The sequence below is a fragment of the Heptranchias perlo genome, chromosome 29, assembly GCF_035084215.1.
Source record: "Heptranchias perlo isolate sHepPer1 chromosome 29, sHepPer1.hap1, whole genome shotgun sequence".
In the NCBI taxonomy this organism is placed as follows: Eukaryota; Metazoa; Chordata; class Chondrichthyes; order Hexanchiformes; family Hexanchidae; genus Heptranchias; species Heptranchias perlo.
In genome coordinates this window covers 19296983-19319556 of record NC_090353.1, presented here as the reverse complement: position 1 = coordinate 19319556, position 22574 = coordinate 19296983, and the positions used below count along the sequence as shown (strand labels likewise).

At 40.2% G+C, this 22574-nt stretch overlaps 1 protein-coding gene across 1 annotated transcript in view; it reads left to right on the top strand.

The window, feature by feature from the left end:
- Positions 1-22372, top strand: part of LOC137299753 (A disintegrin and metalloproteinase with thrombospondin motifs 6-like) — a 124852-nt gene extending 102480 nt beyond the window's left edge. The window contains exons 18-24 of the mRNA XM_067968694.1: positions 6569-6732; positions 8982-9120; positions 11015-11144; positions 12514-12718; positions 15559-15735; positions 19146-19302; positions 21418-22372. Of these exons, the coding sequence (XP_067824795.1) occupies positions 6569-6732; positions 8982-9120; positions 11015-11144; positions 12514-12718; positions 15559-15735; positions 19146-19302; positions 21418-21527 (1082 nt within the window). The 3' untranslated portion in view covers positions 21528-22372. The remainder of the gene's footprint in view (positions 1-6568; positions 6733-8981; positions 9121-11014; positions 11145-12513; positions 12719-15558; positions 15736-19145; positions 19303-21417) is intronic.
- The last annotated feature ends 202 nt before the right edge of the window (positions 22373-22574 follow it).

The window sequence follows — 22574 nt, the reverse complement described above, 5'->3', positions numbered from 1 at the left end:
ACTATCCCAACCACTTATGGTACCCCTTCAATCTCTTCATCATAGAACTGAAACCTTCCCCTCTCCTGGCCTGCCACCTGCATTAACATGAATGCTTCCATTGATCTGTTGTGTAACTGTTTTATATCCACTTTCGATCGACTCATTTTCTCATAAGATTCCAAACAGTTTTCCACCCCATCTCTTCCCTGGTACAACATCCATCTCTGTAGCTTCAATTTCATAAATGTAAGCTTGAAAGCACTTGGCAAGTGATTGACTTGGCTGTCCACTGCCAGATCTGGCTGGACCACCTCAGGCCTTTATCGTCTTAAGGCTCAACTTCTTTAATGCTCTCCTAACCAACCTCCCCAATTCAACCTTCTCCATATGCCAATTAATTGATTTCAAGATTCTTATTCTAACTTTCAAATTACTCCATTGCCTTACCACACCCTACTTTAATGATTGCCTCCAGCCTTATGTTCTTGCACACACCCTCTAGGTTAATTCTTATGCCCCATTCTTTCTAGTCCACCACTGGTGGCTACTCATTCAGCCTCTATGCTCCTGCCCTCTGGAACTCCTTCCTAGATCTCTCCACTATAACACCTCACTCCTCACATTTAAAAACCTCCTGTAACCCTTGTCTTTGACTGTGCCTTCAGCTCACCCCACCCTAATCCTTTTCAATTTCCCTCTGGTTTAGCATCCACCGTTTCTTATTCTCCTCAGTGTAAAACAATTTGAAATATCTTCCTCAATGTGAGAAACATTATAGAGATTGAAGTTATTTTTGTTAATTGCCTCTGAAGTCAGTTATGGCCAGCTCTAGCTAATTTCAATAATCTGATGCTGATCACATTTAGTTTGTGTTTCCAAATAAGAGTGAGGTTAGATCTATGCAGCGATGATATGAGCAAGAAACAAATCAAGTGCATTACAATTGGTTTTGCTTTATCCCATCAGCAACAAGAGAGTAATCAGTATCAAACTCAGTGAAAGTATTGGAGAAGGAAGGGGAGTTGTCATCCTGGGATTCAGAGACCATGGGAGGAGTTTGCCTAGAATTTCCCGATTTCAGCTACAGCGTGAATCACTTTGGGTTGGTTAGGACTTTCAGAGGAGCAATGCCTGAGAAGGGTTAGTATGGAGGCTGTGACTCGTAGAACACAGTCAACTAATAGAATGGCTGTCCCACAAATAGAGTAATGCCAACTTGAGCTTTTCCACAACAGGGTCACTCCAGGGTCTGCCAGGAGATAGCTCTGGCCTGAGCCAATTTGCAGTCCATGATGGCATATGACAGATGTCCTGTGTTCACAAGCAGCAACGCTACAGCAGCAGCATCAGAAGCAGGAAATGCAACGGTAGTTTTTCTTCATTGATGGCTTTTCCCAAATGTGATCAATCTGCAGAGCCCACAAGGCACCTGTCCACCATGCTATGACCTACACGATCAGAAAGGAAGATTTTTTCCTTGCGTGATTAGATGGTATCGAATGCTCATATAAGAATAACTCGTGCAAACGCTAGATACCCAGGACATTCACATGAGATAACTAGGGTTGGATGGGTGGCTCCTGGAAGATCTGGCTTACCCACTGCAACAATGGACACTCACAAATTTAAACAAATCGTAGAAGACAGCTAAGACGAGCTACGACAAGGCTCATGTGAGGTCAAGAAGACCTTTTGGAGTGTTAAAAGAACATATTTGATACTTGGAATGCTGTGGGGATCCCCAGCGACTATTGACAACATAATTGTTGTCTGATGTATGATTCACAATATGGCTCTCGATTGAAGAATTTCCCTGGAAGTCAATGAGAGGCAGTTAGAGCAATAGGAAGATGAAGAGCAGGAGGGTGTGAATGAACAGTCACTGCTCCAGAGGACTTTGATGCATCAGGCAATCACTAATAACTTTTTCAGCTTTAGGATGATTAAGATTCTGCAACAATCTTGTCACTGCTTGGACATGGAGTGCAGAAGCTGACATTGTACATCAAAAAGCTGTAAATAAAATGGATACTGGAAGGATTCAGTGAAATAATGTTTAGTTTGGAAACAGTGACCGTCTATATATGTGTAATGTGATGTGCAACTGTGGCATGCCCTTCTGTGACGTGATGGCCTGTCTTGTGTTTTATGCCATGAATTACTTTTACGTGCACCGCTAATGAACAGGGTATGCATGGGTGCAGATTGCAAGCAGCTTTGGGATCCTGTTGAAGGCAAGCTTCTCCTACAGAGAGAAAGAGATCACATTTATCATGTATATGACATTCCACAGCCATAGTGGCTGTCCTGTGCACTTCTTGCCTTACTGTGTTTATTTGCACCTGAATCTTATCGAGTATACATCACTAAGTCTTTCCTCTGCATTTAATAATGATTCACACATCTTGGCATCCTTGCAAAGACTATGTAGTTTGCACATGCTGTATATCAGTAGGTGACATGAAGCAGTACTGCTTTAATTCATATAATAACTTGCAGCTCAGCAGTTGTATTGAGATTTTCTCCCTGTTCTAGCTAAGGTTTTTCAACAGTTTCATGTGCTACATACTTTTAGTACCTTTTTAAACTCAATCCATAGATGCTTCATATCTTCGTCCTTGTTCCTTTGTATCAAAAGGTAAGTATTTACCTTAGTGCATTATTTAAGACAAAGAACTTTTTTCATACATTAGTTCAAGTACGCAAGATCCTGGGCATAACACTCATACTCGCAGCGACAGCCTCTCATGCTTACTGTCTGTGCTCCAGTGTTGTCATCTTGACAGCCACCCCAAAAATGTCAGATCTGTGCTGTATAACTGAGCGCCTGGAGAGCTTTGTCAGAGAATTGCAGTTGCCACCGCTAACTCCTCAGGTGTTATCATGAATTTTCGGGCCTTAGTACCAGAAAAATGCCTGATTTTGGCTTTTAACAGGTAGCTAGGCAGCTTTATTGCAGCCATTAGCTGCTGAAAATTTTGTGACCAGTGACAGAAAAGATCAAACTGGAAGTCATAAGTTAAATGGGAAGCAGATACAAGTTCACAAGTACAAGCAGCAATTTCAATTAGTGACAGATTAACCTCATTTTTTGCTAAGAGTAATTTATAGGCCTGAATTACTACACATTAATGCACACTTAGCATGTGTGTTCACCTTAATGCATGGAGTAATTTCACCGCCCAAATGTCTTGGCCAAATTAAATTAGCTTTGCTTTTATTCTTTTCTACATTCTGGGAAAGGAGAAAAGTTGTAGGCAATGTAAGGTAAGAACAGAACACAGCAAAAGCTGTTGCAGTAAAGTAGGTGGATGGAGATATAGTTTTCTTTGAATATGAATAGTGTCCATGCTTTTGGTATTATCATAAAAACAGATTGTGCTATTCCTCACATTTTCCCTATAATTGAAATATGTGGGAGAACAAACAAACTTGTTTTTATATAGCACCTTTCACATCCTCAGGACATCCCAAAGTGTTTCACAGCCAACAAAGTATATTTTGTAGTGTAGTCAGTGTTGTAATGTAGAGAAATATGTGCACAGCAAGATCCCACAAACGGCAATGAGATAAACAACCAGATGATTTGTTTTTGGTAATGTTGGTAGAGAGGTAAATTTTGGCCAGGACTGTGAATCAGACCCCCTCTAAGCCTATGCGTCTCCAGTGAATCTAAACCCCAGGCGTGAAGTCTATTTTCATAGATCAATGCATATTGAGCAGGGTCGTCCTCGTTGCCATTCTCTATACCTGCTCTGGAACCACTATGTCCTTCTTGAAGTGGGGAAACAAAATGGTATTCAATGTTGCAGATTAGGTCTAATCACAGCCTTATTTATGCCTATTATTGTGGCTGTAATTTTACATTGAACAGTACGGGCAGTGCAGCCAGGACTTTGTCTGCTTTGGTTGCAGCCTCCTAACACTGCACTTGAATCTTTAGGGAACAATAAATGAACACTCCCAAGCCTCTCTCCCATCCTGTCACCTTTAATCTACACCCACTCCTGCAGTATTCTAGATCTTATTATGTGTACCTATGTGTGTAGCTGCACAGTTAACTATATTGAAAGATATTTGTCAATTTTTGGCCCATTTTCCCAATCTATCCAAATCCTATTTCAAGGGTCCTGCCTCTACCACACAATTTGTTATCATTTGCTAGTTTAAGCACTATTGCCTGTGCTCTGCTCCAGATTGTTAATAAACAGAAATAGAACTAGCACTGAACCTTGGGCACACCACTAGTATCAAACCCACTTGAGAAATGACTCCATTTAAAATCATTCTATGCTTACAATCCTTTAGCCAAATTGCAATCCAGTTCACCATATCACGTTGCGCACCATGTGGCTTAATTTTAGTCCCTCATGTGGCACCTTATTGGAAATCCAAGTAGATGATGTCTACCAGATCTCCTGATTCACCGTTCCAGTGACATCTTCAAAAAACCAGATCAAGTTTGTCAAAATGACCTCTGTTTTCTTAAGCTTTGTAGGGTATTCCCCCGTTAATCCCAAATGTTTTAGATGATCATTTAATAGGATCCTTAATGATGCTTTGCATTAACATCCCCACCACAGAGGTTAAACTCACAGTCTATATTTTCCAAGTTATCATTTTATTCCTTTTTTTCAATAAGTGCACCACATGCACCTTTCTCCAATCATCTCACACTTTCCTCGTTTTGAATGAACTATTGAAGATATTGACTAGGGCATCACTCATACTCTCTGCCATTTCCTTCAGCACACTGGAATAAATTAAATCAGGCCTTGGTGCTTTTTCCACCTTGAGCTATTTTAATTTATCTTACACTATTTCCCTTGCGATGTGTTAGCAACCCAGTAGAGTTTCAGTTTTATCTGCTATGCAAGGGGCAGATTCAACCTTCTCACAGTTAAAAACAGATGCAAAGTACCTGTTCAACTCTTGTGCCATGATCTTGTCATCATTTTTAATTCTGTCTGTCACCCAACAACAGTCCTATTTGACCTCTGTCTTCTAAAATAAGCCCTAAATGCTTTCCACTTAATTTGGCTATTTTCCATTATCCTCCTTTTCAAATGCATTTTAGCTTACCTAATACATCATGTTGTTAGTGCTAACTTATTTTTATACTTTCCCCTTTCTGAGAAACTATTACTCATTTTAAAAGCCTTAAAATAACTCTTACTGAGAACAAGTTGTTGAACAAATTCTCCATGAAGCCATTGTGGCTTTCTCTCATTATATACTTTTTTCTTCCTCAGATATATAAGGCTTCATAACATTTCAGAATTTTTGCTTTAAAAAGTATTCCATCCATCGCCAGCTCCCTCTCCTCCCATTTAACTATTGCTAGATATCTCTTCATTCCTGTAAACCAAGCTTTTTGAAAATATAGTACCAACATACTAACTTGCTAACGTCTTAACTTGCTCAAGCTCCATATTTTAAATCTTATAATAGAGTGATCCAAATCAGCAAAGTGCTCCCCTACCTCTAAGTCACCTATCGGCTATGGCTCATTATTGAACATCAAATCCAGGATATTGGGGTAGATTTTAAACTTGTCACCAAAATGTAAAACTAATGTTGCAGTTGAATCACCCAATATAGAAACCGTCTGATTTTCATTTCAATTTGGCCGATCTGCAACGCCAGTTTTACATCCAGTCAACAAGTTCAAAATATATCCCATTAACTCTTCTAGTGCTGGTCCCCACATGCTGAATTAAGAAGTAATCACAGCATCAATAAATGCTGCTTGAGGGCCTCCCATCTCTTGTGCTTGCCCCTCATTTGTCGATCTTATAAATGAATAATTGAAATGTCCCAGCACTACTTTCCCTTCATTGGCTACCTTAGTGATTTTAATCATACACAAATATATCCCTTGCTTGGTTTGATATAACACAGCCCTAGAAGCACTTCAATATTTCTAATGAGCTACAGTTGGAGCCCCAGTGTTTCTCCCATTGCAATATCACCTCGCTCCACTATTTTTATTCTTTTCTTAACAGAAGCACCTACTCTATCTTTTCTAGACAATGTATATTGAGGTATTTTAAATTCTGACCCATCCTTAAAACCTAGCCATGTTTCTGCGAGGGCTCGGGGTTTTCAGTAGCAACATGCAGTTGTAGTTCTGTCAATTTATTCATAATGCTTCTATAGAATCCTGGATAATTTAGTGTAATTTTGTCCCCTGATTTCATCCTTTACTGGTGGTCCAACTGAAGAGCTGTGTTCAAATTTATATTGTTTAAAATGTGGTCCCCCACTGGAAAGTGCTTGTGTGCATATTGAATGAAGACAGAATCAGGCTCAGTTGCGATGCCTTCCCATGGTCAAATAGCCTGCCTACATTCATTGTCCAGGCTCACACATGAAGAATAGGTCAGATAGCGGAGGGAATTTGTGAAACTGTATCCTATTCAGGAGATAGGGGAGGGGGCGGCAGGGTAGAAACTGATGGGGTTACAATCAGTCACTATTGCATCTTGGAAGAGTAAGACATTGGCTTTGAACCAACTAATAGAATGCGTAGAAATATCTTTATACCTGAGGCTTTTTATTAATTAATATTAAACTTCCTTTCAAGCACTGAAGTCTGATGGTGAAGAATACTTTATTAATGGTGGCTGGTCCATAGATACACCACAGCGGTTCGATATTACTGGGACTGCTTTCCACTATAAGAGGCCTGATGATGAGCCAGAGTGTCTGGAAGCATTGGGACCTACCAATGCAAGTCTTTTTCTTATGGTAATCATTTCTTTCTATTGTAGTTTGAATGTTAATATTTTTAGTAAAACGAGCAAGTGAATTTTAAAAGTTGATTCATGAACAATTTAGTTAAGTTGAAGGTTATTAACCACATTAGGTTGTTATTCACCTTGGTAAAAATGGAAATGAGATTCCCTAGAAGTACAAGAAACTCCTATTTATGTTTCATTTAACCTTCCAAATGCATCTTATTTAGGAGCAAATTTAAGTTATCATACCTATTGGTGCAGATTTTGTGGTAGTTTACAAGAAAATGCTGTGCTAAGCAATTTGTGGAATTCCCTATTAAGTGTGAATATTGGGCCAGAAATCGCACAGAGCAGCGAGGCAATGCTCACCGCAGCTCCTGCGAATTTAATTAACAGAAATACTTACTGCTGGCTCTGTGGCGTCCAATTGCTTGAATTTGAACTTTAAACAAAATGTGCGTTATCAACCCAGCCTCTGTGCAGCGTGAGTTACCGCGCGGCTGGAAACGTCTGTGAGGAGAAGCCATACCCAAAAACCTGTCACAAAAGAGAAGTCACGCCCACAGATTCAGGCTGCATTGCTCAAGCAGGCAAGCAGACTTCATTCATTTAAAGTTAGTATTATGGATGTCATTGTTAATAAAAAAATATATATTTTTTTATAAAAAGCCAAAGAAATAATTGAATTAAATTAAAGAGACAGAAGGGAAAAGTTTTTTTAAAAAATGTTAAATTTTAAATTTTTTTTAATGACCAAAAACCAATAAAATAAGGAGTAATATGAGACTCCGCATTTTTAAAAGTTAAATTTTAGTTGTTTTGGCAGTCATTAAGACTAAAACTAAGACTAAAACAAAAACTTTTAATGTTAGTTTTGACCTGGTATTTTTAAGCGTACCTGTTTGGTGGCATAATTAGTTACTTTTCAGCTGGGCAGATAAGCAAGTTGGCGCCTTTTCAATGATTTCTCTGATTGCTGCGTGCGATGGCCCTTTAATTCGAAGCTGTCATATCGCCAGTGAACCACTAGGAGCAAGTTCACGATTTCCGAGTTTTACTGTGCGTGTGCAAACGCAGGAACTTGCTCCTTCAATTCACCACTAAAAACTAAAAGCGCTGTTGAGCTCCTCCGTTATTTCAGGAGTGATTTCTGGCCCACTATGTTTAACAAGGTGTGCATTGTTTGTGTTCGGACTGGTACACTTTCCATTTTAGGCAGTTAGTCTATGCTCCCAAGTCAGGATTACATTCAGAGCAAAGCTGCTTTACCCTAATAATGTCCCTACTTCAGAAGGGCGTTCCCTTCTGCAGCAATATGATTTCCATTTTCAACACCAGCCATTCTGTGGTCTCTGTGAGTGGGACTGCCAATTTAATGTTAGCTATTGGCAAATTGGAGCAGTTTCATATGAGATGATTGGCCTGTTTCTCCAAACCTCATTGCCACCCAATTTTGATAAATCTGGAAAGTGATTGGATTTCTCAAAAAATTCAGGGCCAATCTGATTTACCAGTTTCTCAGCCTTACAGTGGCTCCCACTCCCTGCAGCCTTTTTCTTTTCTGCTCCTGGTCCCTGTAGCCTCTGCTATGCTGCTGCCTTTCATATAATTCATGTTATTTCACAAATAACATACTTACTATATAAATAACTCCTTGACTTATAAGGAAAAAAGAATTTGCATTTATATAGTGCTTTTCACAACCTATGGGTGTTCCAAAGCAATTCACAACCAATGAAGTACTCCTGAATTATAGTCACTATTGTACTGTAAGGAAACACATCAGCCAATTTGCGCACAGGGTCCCACAAACACCAATGAAATAAATAAGCAGATAATTGGATCCAATCTCCCTGTTCACCACGGAAATCTGGTAATTTGTGGACTAGCACCAGAAAATGACCACAAAATCTGCCAGATTGTCATAAAAACCCAAATGGTTCACTAATGTCCTTCAGGGAACGGAACCTGCCACTCCTACATGTGACTTCAGTTTCATACTGTGTGTTAACTCTTAATACCTTCAGAGCAAGTAGGATGTTGCCCTGTTGGTCCTGTTGTCCATGCAGAAAGTGTTGTAACTGGCAAACAGTGCAGCAGTCAACTGTTTTATGCAGTGATGACATATCTTGGGAGTTGTGTGCCTGAACATTACAATAAATAAAATCCTGAAAAGTTAAGTATTGTTCTGATTTAATAAGTATCCAAACAATCAAAAATACAGAATTTGCCTTACATTATTTTTCAATTTTCATGCAGGTGCTGGTACAAGAGGAAAATCAGGGTATTCATTACAAGTTTAATGCACCCATCATACGTACAGGCAGTGGGGACACACTGACAAGCTATGGATGGCGCTATTTTCCGTGGTCCAAGTGTACTGCAATCTGTGCAGGAGGTAGGAAGTAGCAAAGTATGAACACTGATCTTAATTATGAATGATAGAGTTGGATAGAGAATGCCAAATATATTTTGCTTATGACCATGACTAGCTATTATGGTGTGAACGCACCTAATTTTGTTGGAGCTTTCACTCCTGATTTACTCATGCAATGAGTCCACGCTTGACAGTAAATATATTTTTGCAATTTTAGTGACAATAAATAGGTGTTAGCAATTAGAATCTCTGCTTCATAAAGTGTAAGCAATTAATAATTAGCTTTTCTGACAAGCAACAAAACATAGGTGAGATAAATAGTTGGTGTTATAATTCAACTGGTGGTTTTTGAAAATTGAACAGTCTGAAGATAGACATAGGATCAGAATTTCCTTGGAGCTGCTCTGATAATATTCTGGACCATATGCTCTCTTGCCTCAGTAAAGCTAAAAATTTGTCTTCTAGTTTCTCTTCAAATAATTTGGAAAGTAACTGAGCAAAAACTGCTAGAACTGGAAGAAAAATAATCTATCAGTAGAGACTGCATCATTGGAAATTAGGTAAACTGCAGAATCCAGATTCAGCTCATAGTATCACAGCTCTGGAAAAAATATTAACTCCAATCTGAAGCTTTTGGGAAAGGCTAATCCTTCAAGTAAAACTTCAATGGAGACATTAAAAACACAGTTGACAACTCAATGAATAATTTTAATCACGTTGTGAAATTTGTATTTTTTTTGCATTTTTTATTTTGTTTAAACCCTTATTTTGGACACCAGAAATTTCAGCCACTAAGGAAAAAAATGGCAAATCAAAGATTTTCAGTGAAAAATTTTCAAAAAGCATTTTGAGTGACGTGTGGGGAAAAGCCACTGCGTGGCCAGATCACGCAATTGCAGGGTGATTAACATTGTCACAGGGGTTTTGTGATTGTGAAAATATGACCGATTATGCCCTAAATTGGCAAAGCCTTATTACAGCGCCACCTAAAGACATCACAGGCAGTTACAAATGTAACAGGTAGATGTGGGCACAGTTAATATGGAAAAATGCATAGGAAGTGTTTACTGGTGACTAGACAGACTGATTTTAACAATTTAAATATTATTGACTGGCAGATTTCCCATGGCATTGCTCTTGGTAAGTGAGAAGATGTGCTTTTATTTTATGTAGCATATAGGGGCTGATAAGGCATCCCATACACAGCAGCAGTGTATGCAGGTGCATGCAGCCAGTTAAAATGAGCTGATTTCACCGGATACTGAAAGATCAACACTTTTGCATAATTTTCTGGCACTCCAGGCATTTTGTTTATAACTCACCAGAAATGCCAGGGTCTCAATGTTAATACCTTAAGAAAGAAAGACAAAATTCAGTGAGGTGAACCTATTTTTTACCTGACCATTTTCTGGGCAGCCCTTGGGGAAATTTCAGGCATGCTGAATTTGTATAATTTTTGAAGCCTTAACGAGGCCCTTCTGTCATAAGTGGCAGCTTCCAATGATCCCTGGGCTATGTGATCCCTGTGCAGGCTTACTCCCAGGAGTTTGCAAAACCACTTTCATCTCCACCGCCCCCCCCCCCCACCAACCCACGCGACTAGGTCATCAGATTGTAAAATTCCCTGTTTATTTTTTAGCTGCAGTTATGAATTTGAGTTTAATATGCTAAATTAAGCAATGCAACAACCGAAATAATGCAAAAGAAAGAACACAATCCAAATAATTGAATTTTGCATGTTTCTGTTAATCCTTTATTCGTCAGATTAGCTTCAGGGTCTCATCAAAGAGATTGCATAGAAATTACAAGAACTAATGACCTGGACCTTAATGGTTTTTTAAAAAAAAGTGATCTCCAGTCCTGATACATTATCATTCATGTTGACTGATTACCGAATTTTATCATTTCTGTATAGGTACACAGACACAGGCTGTTGTGTGCAAGAAATTGGATGATAATTCTGTTGTTTCTACCCATTACTGTAACAGTGAAAACAAGCTTCCAGAAAAACAACGTGCTTGCAACACTGAGCCATGTACATCAGTGTAAGTAACACAGGGAATATAAAGAGTGGGTGAACTCTTAGAGCAAAATGTTACTGTTATGTTACTATACCACACTATCACAAACGCATTGCAACTGGCAAAAATTCATCTGATTAAAGCTTGAGCTCCTTCAGTAACAATATTGGAGCTTCTTCTAGGACCACAGAAAAAAGCAGCAACAAGGAAATTATCTTGGTTCATGAAATGCGGTTCCACTCTACTTTGTGCACAACCACTTTTCACACTGGTTGTTACTGTGATTGCCCTTACAAAACTTGTGTGTAGTTTTTCCAACCCTTAATTTGCTCTTAGCAAAGTGATTCTCTTACACCAAATTGTTGGAGATAGGGTATTCTTATTCCAGAAGATGCTTTCAAGAGCTGTGCAGACAACTGGTGGACCTAAATTGAATTAAAATCAAATACATTGAAACTAAATGGGCAATATTAACCATTACCCACCCAGTTTCGAGCAGTTAAAATCGGCCAGGTGACTTACCTGCTGCCATCCCACACAATCCTACAGTCTTCTACTCTAACTTACTCTTCTGGCAAGGGACACCTGCCTGAAGCCAGTGGGATCCTTCTTTAAATATGCACATGGGGGTCCGATTAATGCAATTTTAATTGGGGAAGCTATTGTGGCTTTTCTGCCAGTTGAAGGCAGCGGGGAGAAGATCCGAGGCCAAAAGGTACGTTTTTTTTTACTTTTTGTTTTTACTTATGGGGCCAGGAATGGCAGAAGTGCTCCTGTGGGCTCCAAAAGACAGTTTAGGCCTCCCCTGTCCTGGGCTATTCTCCCCTCCCTCCCCTCCCCCAAGCCCATTGAGAGCCTATCAAAGCCCATGATTTACCCTATTATCTGCCACCGTTCCATTGGTTCCAGCCAGTAATCTCCTGCCATCGAAATTCCGCTTCTGCTCGCCGGCCAGCTGCTGCTTCCACTTGTTTTGGTCAGGCAACTGATGATCAGGCCTGGTCGTTAAAATTGCTTGGGCCTCACGCTGTCAAGGTCAGGACAATTGGTGCTCATCGTGCCCCCCACCCCCGGCCCACCCTATTCCCCCTCCTGATTAAAATCAGAGCTTAAATTTTCAGCAGTGGATAACACTCTTTTCAGATGTCTCTGGCTGTACAGTGGATGTTAGTCCCAGAGGCAAACACTCAGTGCATAAGTGATGGGTTCAGTTTGGGTCACGAGACTGAATGTTGTGCCTCTGGAAAAACCAAGATTTTACCAATGGAAACCAACCAATCATCTGAAGCACATAATGTTGGTTTCGGATATTTGAGCAGTCCATTTTATTGTATACTCTGTCAGTGTATTTATGGATCTGTACAAAAACAAAAAGTCTTTTATACTTTTCCAGCTGGATTGTCGGTGACTGGTCCGAATGTAGTAGGACCTGTAATGGTGGACTTCGCACTCGGGATGTTAGATGTATCCAAAAAGTCACAGCTTCTGAGGAAAAAGTACTGGATGACAGTTACTGTATTAAAGAACGTCCCATAATAAAGGAAAGCTGCAATAACCACACCTGTCCACCTGACTGGGTTGCTCTTGATTGGTCTGAGGTAATGTATACTTTATTCTTCTTATAGGATTTAAAAGTGTCCAATAAATATGAAGGTGTTTATCGACAAAGTTAATGAAATACTACGATGCATCTCAATGGTATTTAATTGTAAGTCAAAACAAGTTATTCCTTTTAGGGTAGAAATTCTGGTCAGCGGAAGGAGTGCAACTGCGACACAATCCGTACAATGTGAGGTGGATCCCAGAACCACTGGGTTTCTCCCCCTCATTCCTGCCCCACAAATTGCACAGGGGGGCAGGTGCTACTTATGCCTACCCCCACTATGTTGAGCAGTCACTTTGGGGACGTTCCCAGGCTACCTTGAGAATTCCACTTAGCTGGGCTCTAATAGACTCTATGGGAGCTACACCTGCTGCGATCAAGTGCTGGTCTCACTTTTGGCCTTAAAAGGGCTTGATCACTGCAGCAAAGGTGTCAGAAGAACTAGAAAAATTTTGCAGCTATTTTTATTCAGCCCATTCCCAGTCTTGAGTGTGCCCCTCACAGACTGGCAGGGTGCCGTTTCAAATCCTATCTCTTCAGCAGGTAGGCACATCTGTTGCACAAGTACAGGCAAAGGCGCCGTCCCTGAATATTTAAATGACTTTGGATGATGTTAATACCAAAGCAGAGTGCAGAAGTCCAGCCCCATCACGTTTCACCCCTTTAAAATGGCCCATGGAATCTTAATGCTTTTACTTCTGATTTTCTCCTTAGTACATTTGTATGGCATTCTTTTGTTATTTTAATCCAGACACTAACACATTTATTTTAAATATTGTAACACTTCTGCTAAAATAGCTGACAGAGGAATATCATATGAAGGCATTACGCATTCATCTGCTAATATCATAAAGAATAATATTACTCTGGAGAGCTGAAGAGCCAAAGTTTTTACTCTGGAGAGCTGAAGAGCCAAAGTTTCTCCAGTCTTTCCTCATAACATAGACCTTTGACACTAGAGATCAGCCTTGTGACTCTTCTCTGCACCACCTCCAGTGCTTGAATGTCCCCCTTGTGATTCAGTGACCAGAACTGGGTGCAGTATTAATTTGACCAAAGTACTATACAGTTTGGTCACCACTTCCTCTAACTTGTATTTTATTGTTTTGGCTGTGTAGTTTAACATTTTATAGGCTTTGTTTGGTGCATTTCATTGATTGGACGTGTTGAGCGCCAAGTCCAAGAACTCTGCGTTCCTCCAATTCTGGCCTTTTGTGCATGCCCCATTCCCTTCATCCCGCCGTTGGTGGCCTTGCCTTCAGCTGTCTAGGCCCTAAGCTCTGGAATTCCCTCCCTAGACCTCTCTGCCTCTTCACCCCTCTCTCCTCCTTTAAGATCTTCCTTAAAACCGACCTCTGACCAAGCTTTTAGTCACCCATCCTATTATCTCCTCCTTTGGTTCGGTGTCAGTTTTTATCTGATCACACTCCAGTGAAGCACATTGGAACATTTTCCTATGTTAAAGATGCTATATAAATGCAAGTTGTTGTTGTTAGATATGTAAAGTGTGCTGGGAGACTGGACGGTAGCCAATGTAACACCTCTGTTCAAGAAGAGAGGGAAGGATAAATTGGGTAATAGACCTGTTAGCCTAATGTCAGTTGCGGGCAAATGCTTAAAATCTACAATTTGAGGTAAAATTAGTGAGCATTTAGAAATGCATGTGTTAATCAAGGGCAGTCAACATGAATTATTAAAGGCAAATCGCATTTGACAAATTTAGAAGAGATTTGGAAGAAGTGACGACAGTAGATGTAATATATATGGATTTGCAGAAGTTGTTTGATCATTTGTGTCACAGACGGCTTGTTACAAAAATTCAGACGAAGTATAGGAAGAAGTACAGCAGCATGGATAGAAAGTTGGTTGATGGACAGTAAATAAAAGAGGTAGGGTAAATGGGTGTTCCTTGGATTGGAGAGGGACTGGAAGTAGTGTATCCTAGGGGTCAGTGCTGGATCCACTTTTGTTCTTGGTATATATCGATGATTTAGACTTGGGCACACGTATGGAGCACAGTCTTGGAATTTGCTGATGGTACAAAAGATGGGGGTTGAAAAACAGCAAAAGCAACTTTAAAAGACTTCAAGAGCACGTAGACAAGTTAACAGAATAGGCAGACAGATGGCAAATGCAAGTAAATGCGGATAGGTGTGAGTAATACGTTTTGGGAAGGAAAACAAGAAATTAAATTAAACATTCAATGGAAAGACACTGCAGAGTGTAGATGAACAAAGTTAAAATACGTAGTTCATCAAAAGTATGAGCGATGACAGCTAAAGCCATAAAAAAGGCCAATAGCATTTTAGGTTTTATAGATACTGGCATTCGGTATAAGTACAAGCATGGGTCTGAGAGAACAAAGCTAAGGTATCTGGGTGGGGGTTCAATAGGGGGTTTCAAACTTTAAAAGGCAAGTTTGTTGAAACCAATTGATCAGAGTGGTTCTTTGCTTTTGGAAAACCAAGCTCCAGAGAAAGTAGCAACATTTAGGAATTTCTTCTTCAACTAGTGCCAATCCACTTAATGCAACAGCCAGACTCTGGTGCCAAATCCCTTCCTTCCCCACCAGCTGAAGCAGGTTCCCCAATTGCTCTATTCCTGATGCAGGTCTCTGCTCTCAATATGTGAATTCCCCTGACCTAGAACTTGGGATAGGGTCAGAGAAGCATCCATGAGGGGAATAGAAGTTCTGTCCCAAAAACCCTGCAGAGGAATTTCAGTGCTTTTTTTCCTCTTGACAGTAGCATCCAGCTTAAACCAAAAAATAAATCATGGTGAAATGTGTTTCATATTTCAAAATTATAGTGTGTCTTTTTCTTTTTTTTTTAACAGTGTACTCCAAGTTGTGGAACAGGTTATCGGCACCGTATTGTACTTTGTAAAAACAGTGGTCACACAGTGACATATCCAGCTTCCCGTTGTCCTGCAGACTCCAAACCTCCAACCCGAATGCGATGTACCCTACAGCGATGTCCGCTCCCTCGCTGGGTAGCAGGAGAATGGAGCCCGGTAATCAGTATAGCGATATAAATTGTTGTCCCATGCAGGGAAATATGGTCGCACTGTATACAAATAAGGTTTCAAGTAAACCAAAGATATAATGCCCCATACAGTGAAGTTTTTCATTAATTCAAGTCCAATCTCAAGTTAAGAAGTTACTTCACAGTGTAAATTATAAAAGTATTCCAATATTCCATACATGAATAGCCCCCCTCTGTTTTTTGCTTTGCATTCAAAAAAGTGATAAATGTTTGGAGTAACCCATCAAGCAAAGCAATATAGGCAAAAATATTGGGGTTATTCAGAATATATCTCGATGCCATTGTGGGAGAGTTAATGCACTACAAGGATGAAATTTGATGGTATTTTCTTATCCTTCAGTTTTTTAAATTTTTTATAGGACACCTAAGTTACTGAGTCATGATTTTTAAATTCATTTTTCAGCTTTTTGCAATATGTTTCTGTTATGGCATCATGTTGAATTTCTTTTTTAAGTAGCTGGCAGAGCATTAAAATCTAGACGTTGTTACCACGGCCGTCACAGTACATTCTGCGTTGCTACATGTACAATTTTATTTTAACTGTGAAATAACAAAACAGGAAACGGTGAAATAGCAGTGTCGGTAGAAAAATACACATAGCAGAGAATCGTCTCTAGAATGGACTTAACTGCTCTCCACACCGGCCTTCCTTTCCCAATTCTTAAAATCTCCAGTTAACCCAGAACTTCATTATCCAAACCTACTCCTCACAAATTTCTGCACTCCAATTATGGTTATTAACAAATTAATTGGCTCCTTGTTCCCCCATGCATGAACATCAAGGCCTCTGAAGCCTGCTGCAGCAAGTGGATGCAGGCACTCTCAGTGGTGTCTCTTTTTCAGCTTGTGCAAGCTGCACCCTGTGAGTGATTGCACAGGCCCAGGTGGCAAGAAAACAAATTCAGAGTCCCCACCGCCATCAGCAAAATGGTGGATGCCTGGGTTTAACAGGCGTATGTACGTTCCTGCATCCAGCATTCAAAGGACTCAAATCTCAGGCCTGATTATGTCATTGGTGCTGTGACCCCATTTTGACTCACTAATTCGGGAGGCTGAGACTGTGTCAACACTGACAGCTCCACCATAGCAGGAGTCCGCAGAGTGGCCAGAAGAGGCTAAGAAAAATAAATAAATGTACATTTATGTGGAATGGTTATGTGCCAGGAGGAGCAGCAGTGCTTCCCCCAGACCCCACAAGGAATCCTTGGGTATCTCTAGCCACGACCTTGCCTGACCCTCCCCCGCCCGACATCGGCTTCTTTCCCCCCCCAGCCCCCCCAGCACTTACCTTATGCCTGGGACTATTCCCTTGGGTCCTCAGCAGTGTTCGGCTCCCACCCCAATTCCCGCACCCCACCCACTGGCCCTGGCATCATTCCCGCACCTTTGGGCGGGAAACAGGTTTTTAAAATTTAAATGAGGCTCGGCAGTTAAAATCTGCCAGGCCCCACCTCCTTCCAGATGCACCGCCTGCTTCAGGCTTCTCACAGGATCCTGCCTCAAGATAAAATCGATCCCATTTGCCTGGATAGACCAGGAGTGGAAATTACAGTACCATCTCCATGATCATTGTTCAGTCCTGAATGTTCCATAATTTTACCATTCAAAACAAACCTAATAATAAATCCAATAAATAATTCAGGAGAAACTTCTTTCACCAGAGAGTGGTTGGAATGTGGAACTCGCTACCACAAGGAGTAGTTGGGGTGAATAGCACAGATGCATTTAAGGGGAAGCTAGATAAGCACAGGAAGGAGAAAGGAATAGAAGGATATGCTGATAGGTGAGATGAAGTAGGGTGGGAGGAGACTCATGTGGAGCATAAACACCAGCATAGACCAGTTGGGCTGAATAGAAAGAAAGAAAGACACGCATTTATATAGCACCTTTCACAACCTCAGGACATCCCAAAGCACTTCACAGCCAATTAAGTACTTTTGAAGTGTGGCCACTGTTGTAATGTAAGAAACGCGGCAGCCAATTTGCACACAGCAAGGTGCCCCAAACAGCAATGTGATAATGACCAGATCATCTGTTTTAGTGATGTTGGTTGAGGGATAAATATTGACCAAGACACCGCGGAGAACTCCCCTGCTCTTCTTCAAAATAGTGCAGTGGGATTTTTTATGTCCACCTGAGAGGGCAGACATAAGGTTTATTGTCTCATCTGAAAGACGGCGCCTCCGACAGTGCCCTCCCTCAGTACTGCATTGGAGTGTCAGCCTGGATTATGTGCTCAAGTCTGGGACTTGGACCCACAACCTTCTGACTCAGAGGCGAGAGTTCTACCCATTAAGCCACGGCTGACCCCTAGCCTGTTTCTGTGCTGTAAGTTTTATATAATTCTATGTTTTAAAAAAAAGCCTAACTATAGAGGTGGAGGAAGCCCATCTACAGGCAGCACTAAAAGACAATTATGAGGTTGTCATTGCTGAAATTTTACTTGCATGGTAATATACTGTATATCATACTGTTACACTGGAGTGTAGGCCTGTATGACAGTGAAAGTGAATGAGTGAGAGTAAGCAGAGGAGAAACAGAATGAGAAGGATGGCACTAGCCTTCACCCTGCCCTATCCCATCTATGTTCTCAATCCCTAGCACTGCCAATGTAGCTTTAAATTTCTTAAGTTGCTTTACTTTTTTTTCTACTCTAGATATTTTTGGGTTGTGTATCAGATGACTGTTGTAGGCAAGCTAATACCAAATGATCGAGAGATTTTTTTCACTTGCCCAGATATCTTGGTAAAGTTTGTAGCATGGCTAAGGAACCCTCATCAGTTCATTCCAGATACTAGTTTTAAGCTCCCCCCCCCCCCCACAAATAATCTTCCTTGTCTTTGGAAGGTGTCAGAATAACAGTACACTACATTAGGATATCAGCTTGGCTCAGCTAGTAGCACATTCACCTTTGAGCACAAGTTGTGGAGTCAAGCTCCATTCCAGAAACTGAGCATTTAATCTAGGCTGACACTTCAGTGCAGTACTGGGGGAATGCTGCCTTGTTTGAATTTCTGTCTTTTGGTTAAGATGCTAAACCGAGGCCCTTTCTGCCCGTTCAGGTGAATATAAATGACACTGTATGAAAAAGAGCAGGGAGTACTTCTGGAATCCTGGCCAGCATTTAACTATCAACCAGCCTCACCCAAAAACAGATTAACTAGTCATTCAAATCGTTTGTTAGAGAATATGCCTCACATCACTCTGGATTAATGTCTAATGTCCACAGCAAAATGCACACTTATTAACAACTTCTGTCCTGGGGTATATATGATGCTGTCAAATATTTATTGTTTTTCTCCAGTTATTGAATAGTCCTATAATGTTTTGTTCCACACTTGCTTAGGATAACATCTGTATTTTGTTTCTTCTCCTCAGTGTTCTGTTCAGTGTGGTCTGGGTCAGCAGATGCGGATGGTTCAGTGTTTGACCTACATTAGCCAGCCATCGATGGAATGTCCAGAGTCCCTCAGGCCTGCAGCAATGCAGCAGTGTGAGAGCAGATGTGAAGCTCTTCCCACTGAGAATCCAGAAGGTAAAAACTGTACATTTTAATTCTGTTTCCTGGCTTTAGTCCTATCCTTATACTGTTTATTCAAGAAAGTCCAAGGGAAATGTACTTTAAAAGACAATTTATTTAGTTCTTAGGTGAAAAGCTTGGTCTGAACTGTGCTCTGGATGGTTGGTAACAGATTACCCCTAGCAGTAAATCAATTTTTGCACAGTTTTGTAATTTTCCACTTTTTGCTCCATTTATGAATATTTAGCACTGATTTAGGAGAAGTCGTGGATAAGATTCACTTTGTCACGGGCCAATGTCATGAAAATTTTAACGTGAGATGCAACCTGTATTTATGATTACCTACATGGCAAGCTCCTCATCTCAATAACGGCTCAATATTTAGCCCCCAACGGGAGACCAGTACTTCCCTATACATAGAGGCCGTCATCCTGATCACTTATACACCTCCTATGGATGGCATTGGCAGAGACCTGGTAACAAGTACATTGCACGGGTGAAGTAACAGGGGGAAAATAAATTATCTGCGCATTTATTTCACGTATGTCTGTTCTGAGTCGTCTTCTGCTTCAAGCTTTTTCTCTATGAAATCTATTTTCTTTCTTTGTTCCGTTTTCTTTCTTTCTTTCTTCTACTTGTAGGCAGATGGCTTTGAATCTTGCCTGTGCCAGCATTCAATACTGCTTCCTCTCCTCATACTATCCAATGGGGCAAAGCAATGGAATATTACAAGAAGGGCTTTATTAAACAATAGGACTGTGGGAGCCCACAAGGGAAGGGATGTACAACAATGAGTATCCTAGATTATTTATTATAAAATTTTCCCCCTTTTTTGTGAGGCCAGGAAGAGCAGGAGCTTCTCCTGGCCCCACAAAAATACGTCAGCCAGCTGCCATCACCCCTGGACCAGGCTATCGGCTGCCTCGGTGTAGGAGCTGGCCGATTTCCCGCCCTCCCCACCCAGCGAGCTGCCTAGGAGCACCCGTTTGGCACTCGCAGCTCACCAGCTGTAAGCTAATGAGGAACAAGCACTAAGATGGTTTGGACCTCTCGCTGGTGCAGTCAGGAGGGCGGAGCAATCACATTGCCAGCTGTCCGTCTGATTAGCATACCAGACAAATATGACCGGCATAGGTTGACAGATTTTCAAAGTGGGTTAGTACATTTAATGTTAAAGGAACGTCTAGTGGAGCACATCTTTTTCAAAGAACTCCCCTATTGTCTATTGAAAAAAGTGTGAAATATATGACAGTGTTTTTTCCTGGGACCAGGCACATCTATAAATTACAGTTCTGTTGCAATCAATAGAGCTGCATCAGGATGATCGGACTCCTCCTCCTTTGGAATCTCACCGCAACCACCTGGAGACAATGAGTCCTGGCATGGCAGGCTTTTGTTTAGATTAGAAGTTTCACATTTTTAAAAAATGTCATTGAATTTTTTTTTCCAACATGACGATGCGGGTGCCCTTTGAACAAAAAGAAATCTTTTTTTTTCTATTGTAAGAGATGGATGAAAATTTACCTTTTTACCCTCAAAAACTAAGATTTCATCTTTACATTCTAGCTATTAAAAACTTAAAATGTTGTAGCAGAATGTATTCCCATTTAGCTGTTAAGGACAAATTGTCTTTCCATAGAGATAGTCCATTATATAGAATGGGGAAGAAGTCTAAAACATGAACTAAGATTATTGAAACATTCCACTTCTCCTCACTGGACCTTGATAATGGTATGGAATTAGCAGTTCTGATACAATTGTCAACCACAAGTAAATGCAATTTTTCAAATACAGCTTAATGCAAAAAATGAGTAGCATATTGACTGGAGAAAAACAAGCATGTATTTTAAGAAGGAATATATTCTAGGTTAAGGCCCCTATAGACAATTTTAAGAGCATTAAATTCTAACTGCCTTTCAAGAAAATATTATAGTGAAATTTAAAATCAAATTTACATAAATGTTGACAAAGTCTTTATGAATGGTGTTTGTATTAAGGGTGTGCTGCATTAGAAAAAATGCTAGAATAATAATAGAATCTTCCCCATGTTTCTTCTAAAGATTGTTAGTCAAAGCATGTCTTGTACCAGAGAACACTGGAGTTTGATTATGGTTTGGTTTCCTTCCACAGAATGCAAGGATGTGAATAAGGTGGCCTATTGCCCACTGGTGCTAAAATTTAAATTCTGCAGTAGGCCCTACTTCAGGCAAATGTGTTGTAAAACTTGCCAAGGACATTGATCTTCAAGAACAGCTTCAATAAGCAAATGTTTTACAGAGCAGGACTGCAGTGTGGACCAAATGTTGATACTTCGTATTCATTAAAAAGGAGATAGGAGAAAAAAGAAGGTAATCAGCTAATAACATGAACCTACTAGCACCACTTGTATCATGACAAGTCTCACCAATAATACTCATCTCATAGTTTTGTCATACAACAACCAGCAGTGGCCATGATTTATATACGTTGCTGAATTCATGGACTCCATCGTTTCACTCAGCCACAAATATTTGCTGCAGACAACATCACAATAGATTACTAATGCTCAAAACTACAAGCTATGCTATTGCCCAGTTCTTCTATGAATTTGTAGATTTTTTTTTCACAGTTCCATCATCTGAACAAGAGCTGATTGCTAAAAATAAATCTTTCCCCGGATAGATGGAAGACAGCATAGCTATATAATGAAAGTGTTGCTTAACTATTAAATATTCTCTTTGTGAACAAGTTAACAAATTTTGTAACAGTATATCAACAATGGATTTTGTAAATGGTATAAATGACCTCCATTCTTAATCCATAGATGTGCTATGTGCTGCCAAAAAGCTACAGCATTATAACCCCCAGTGAACCTTGGGTGCTGTCAATCTGCTTTCTGTACTTTTGATGTTTTCTAGTATCTCCACCAGTAAATTAAGCTAACTTTTTCAGTACTGGACTGTTTAATCTAGACAGTGGTAATTTTTATTCTGGGTTGCACTGCTGAAACAGTCATAAATAAAACATTTAATAGAACTAGTACAATGTAAACCAATATTAATAGACTGCAAGAAAATGACTGTGAAGTCCAAGCTGCTCACTGATAGTGTTCTATTTCTTTATTTTATTAGTTCAGATTGCTATGTATTTATGGAATCTTAAACCTAAAGTACTATTCACAAATTAATTTCACTTGGATTATGGAATAGCCAAATGGTAGTATCTGGTGTTTTAGGAACTGGCCAGAAAAAATATGCATGTTGTCACACAAACCACTTTGCAACTGACCAGCTGCAGTATTAGTAGAA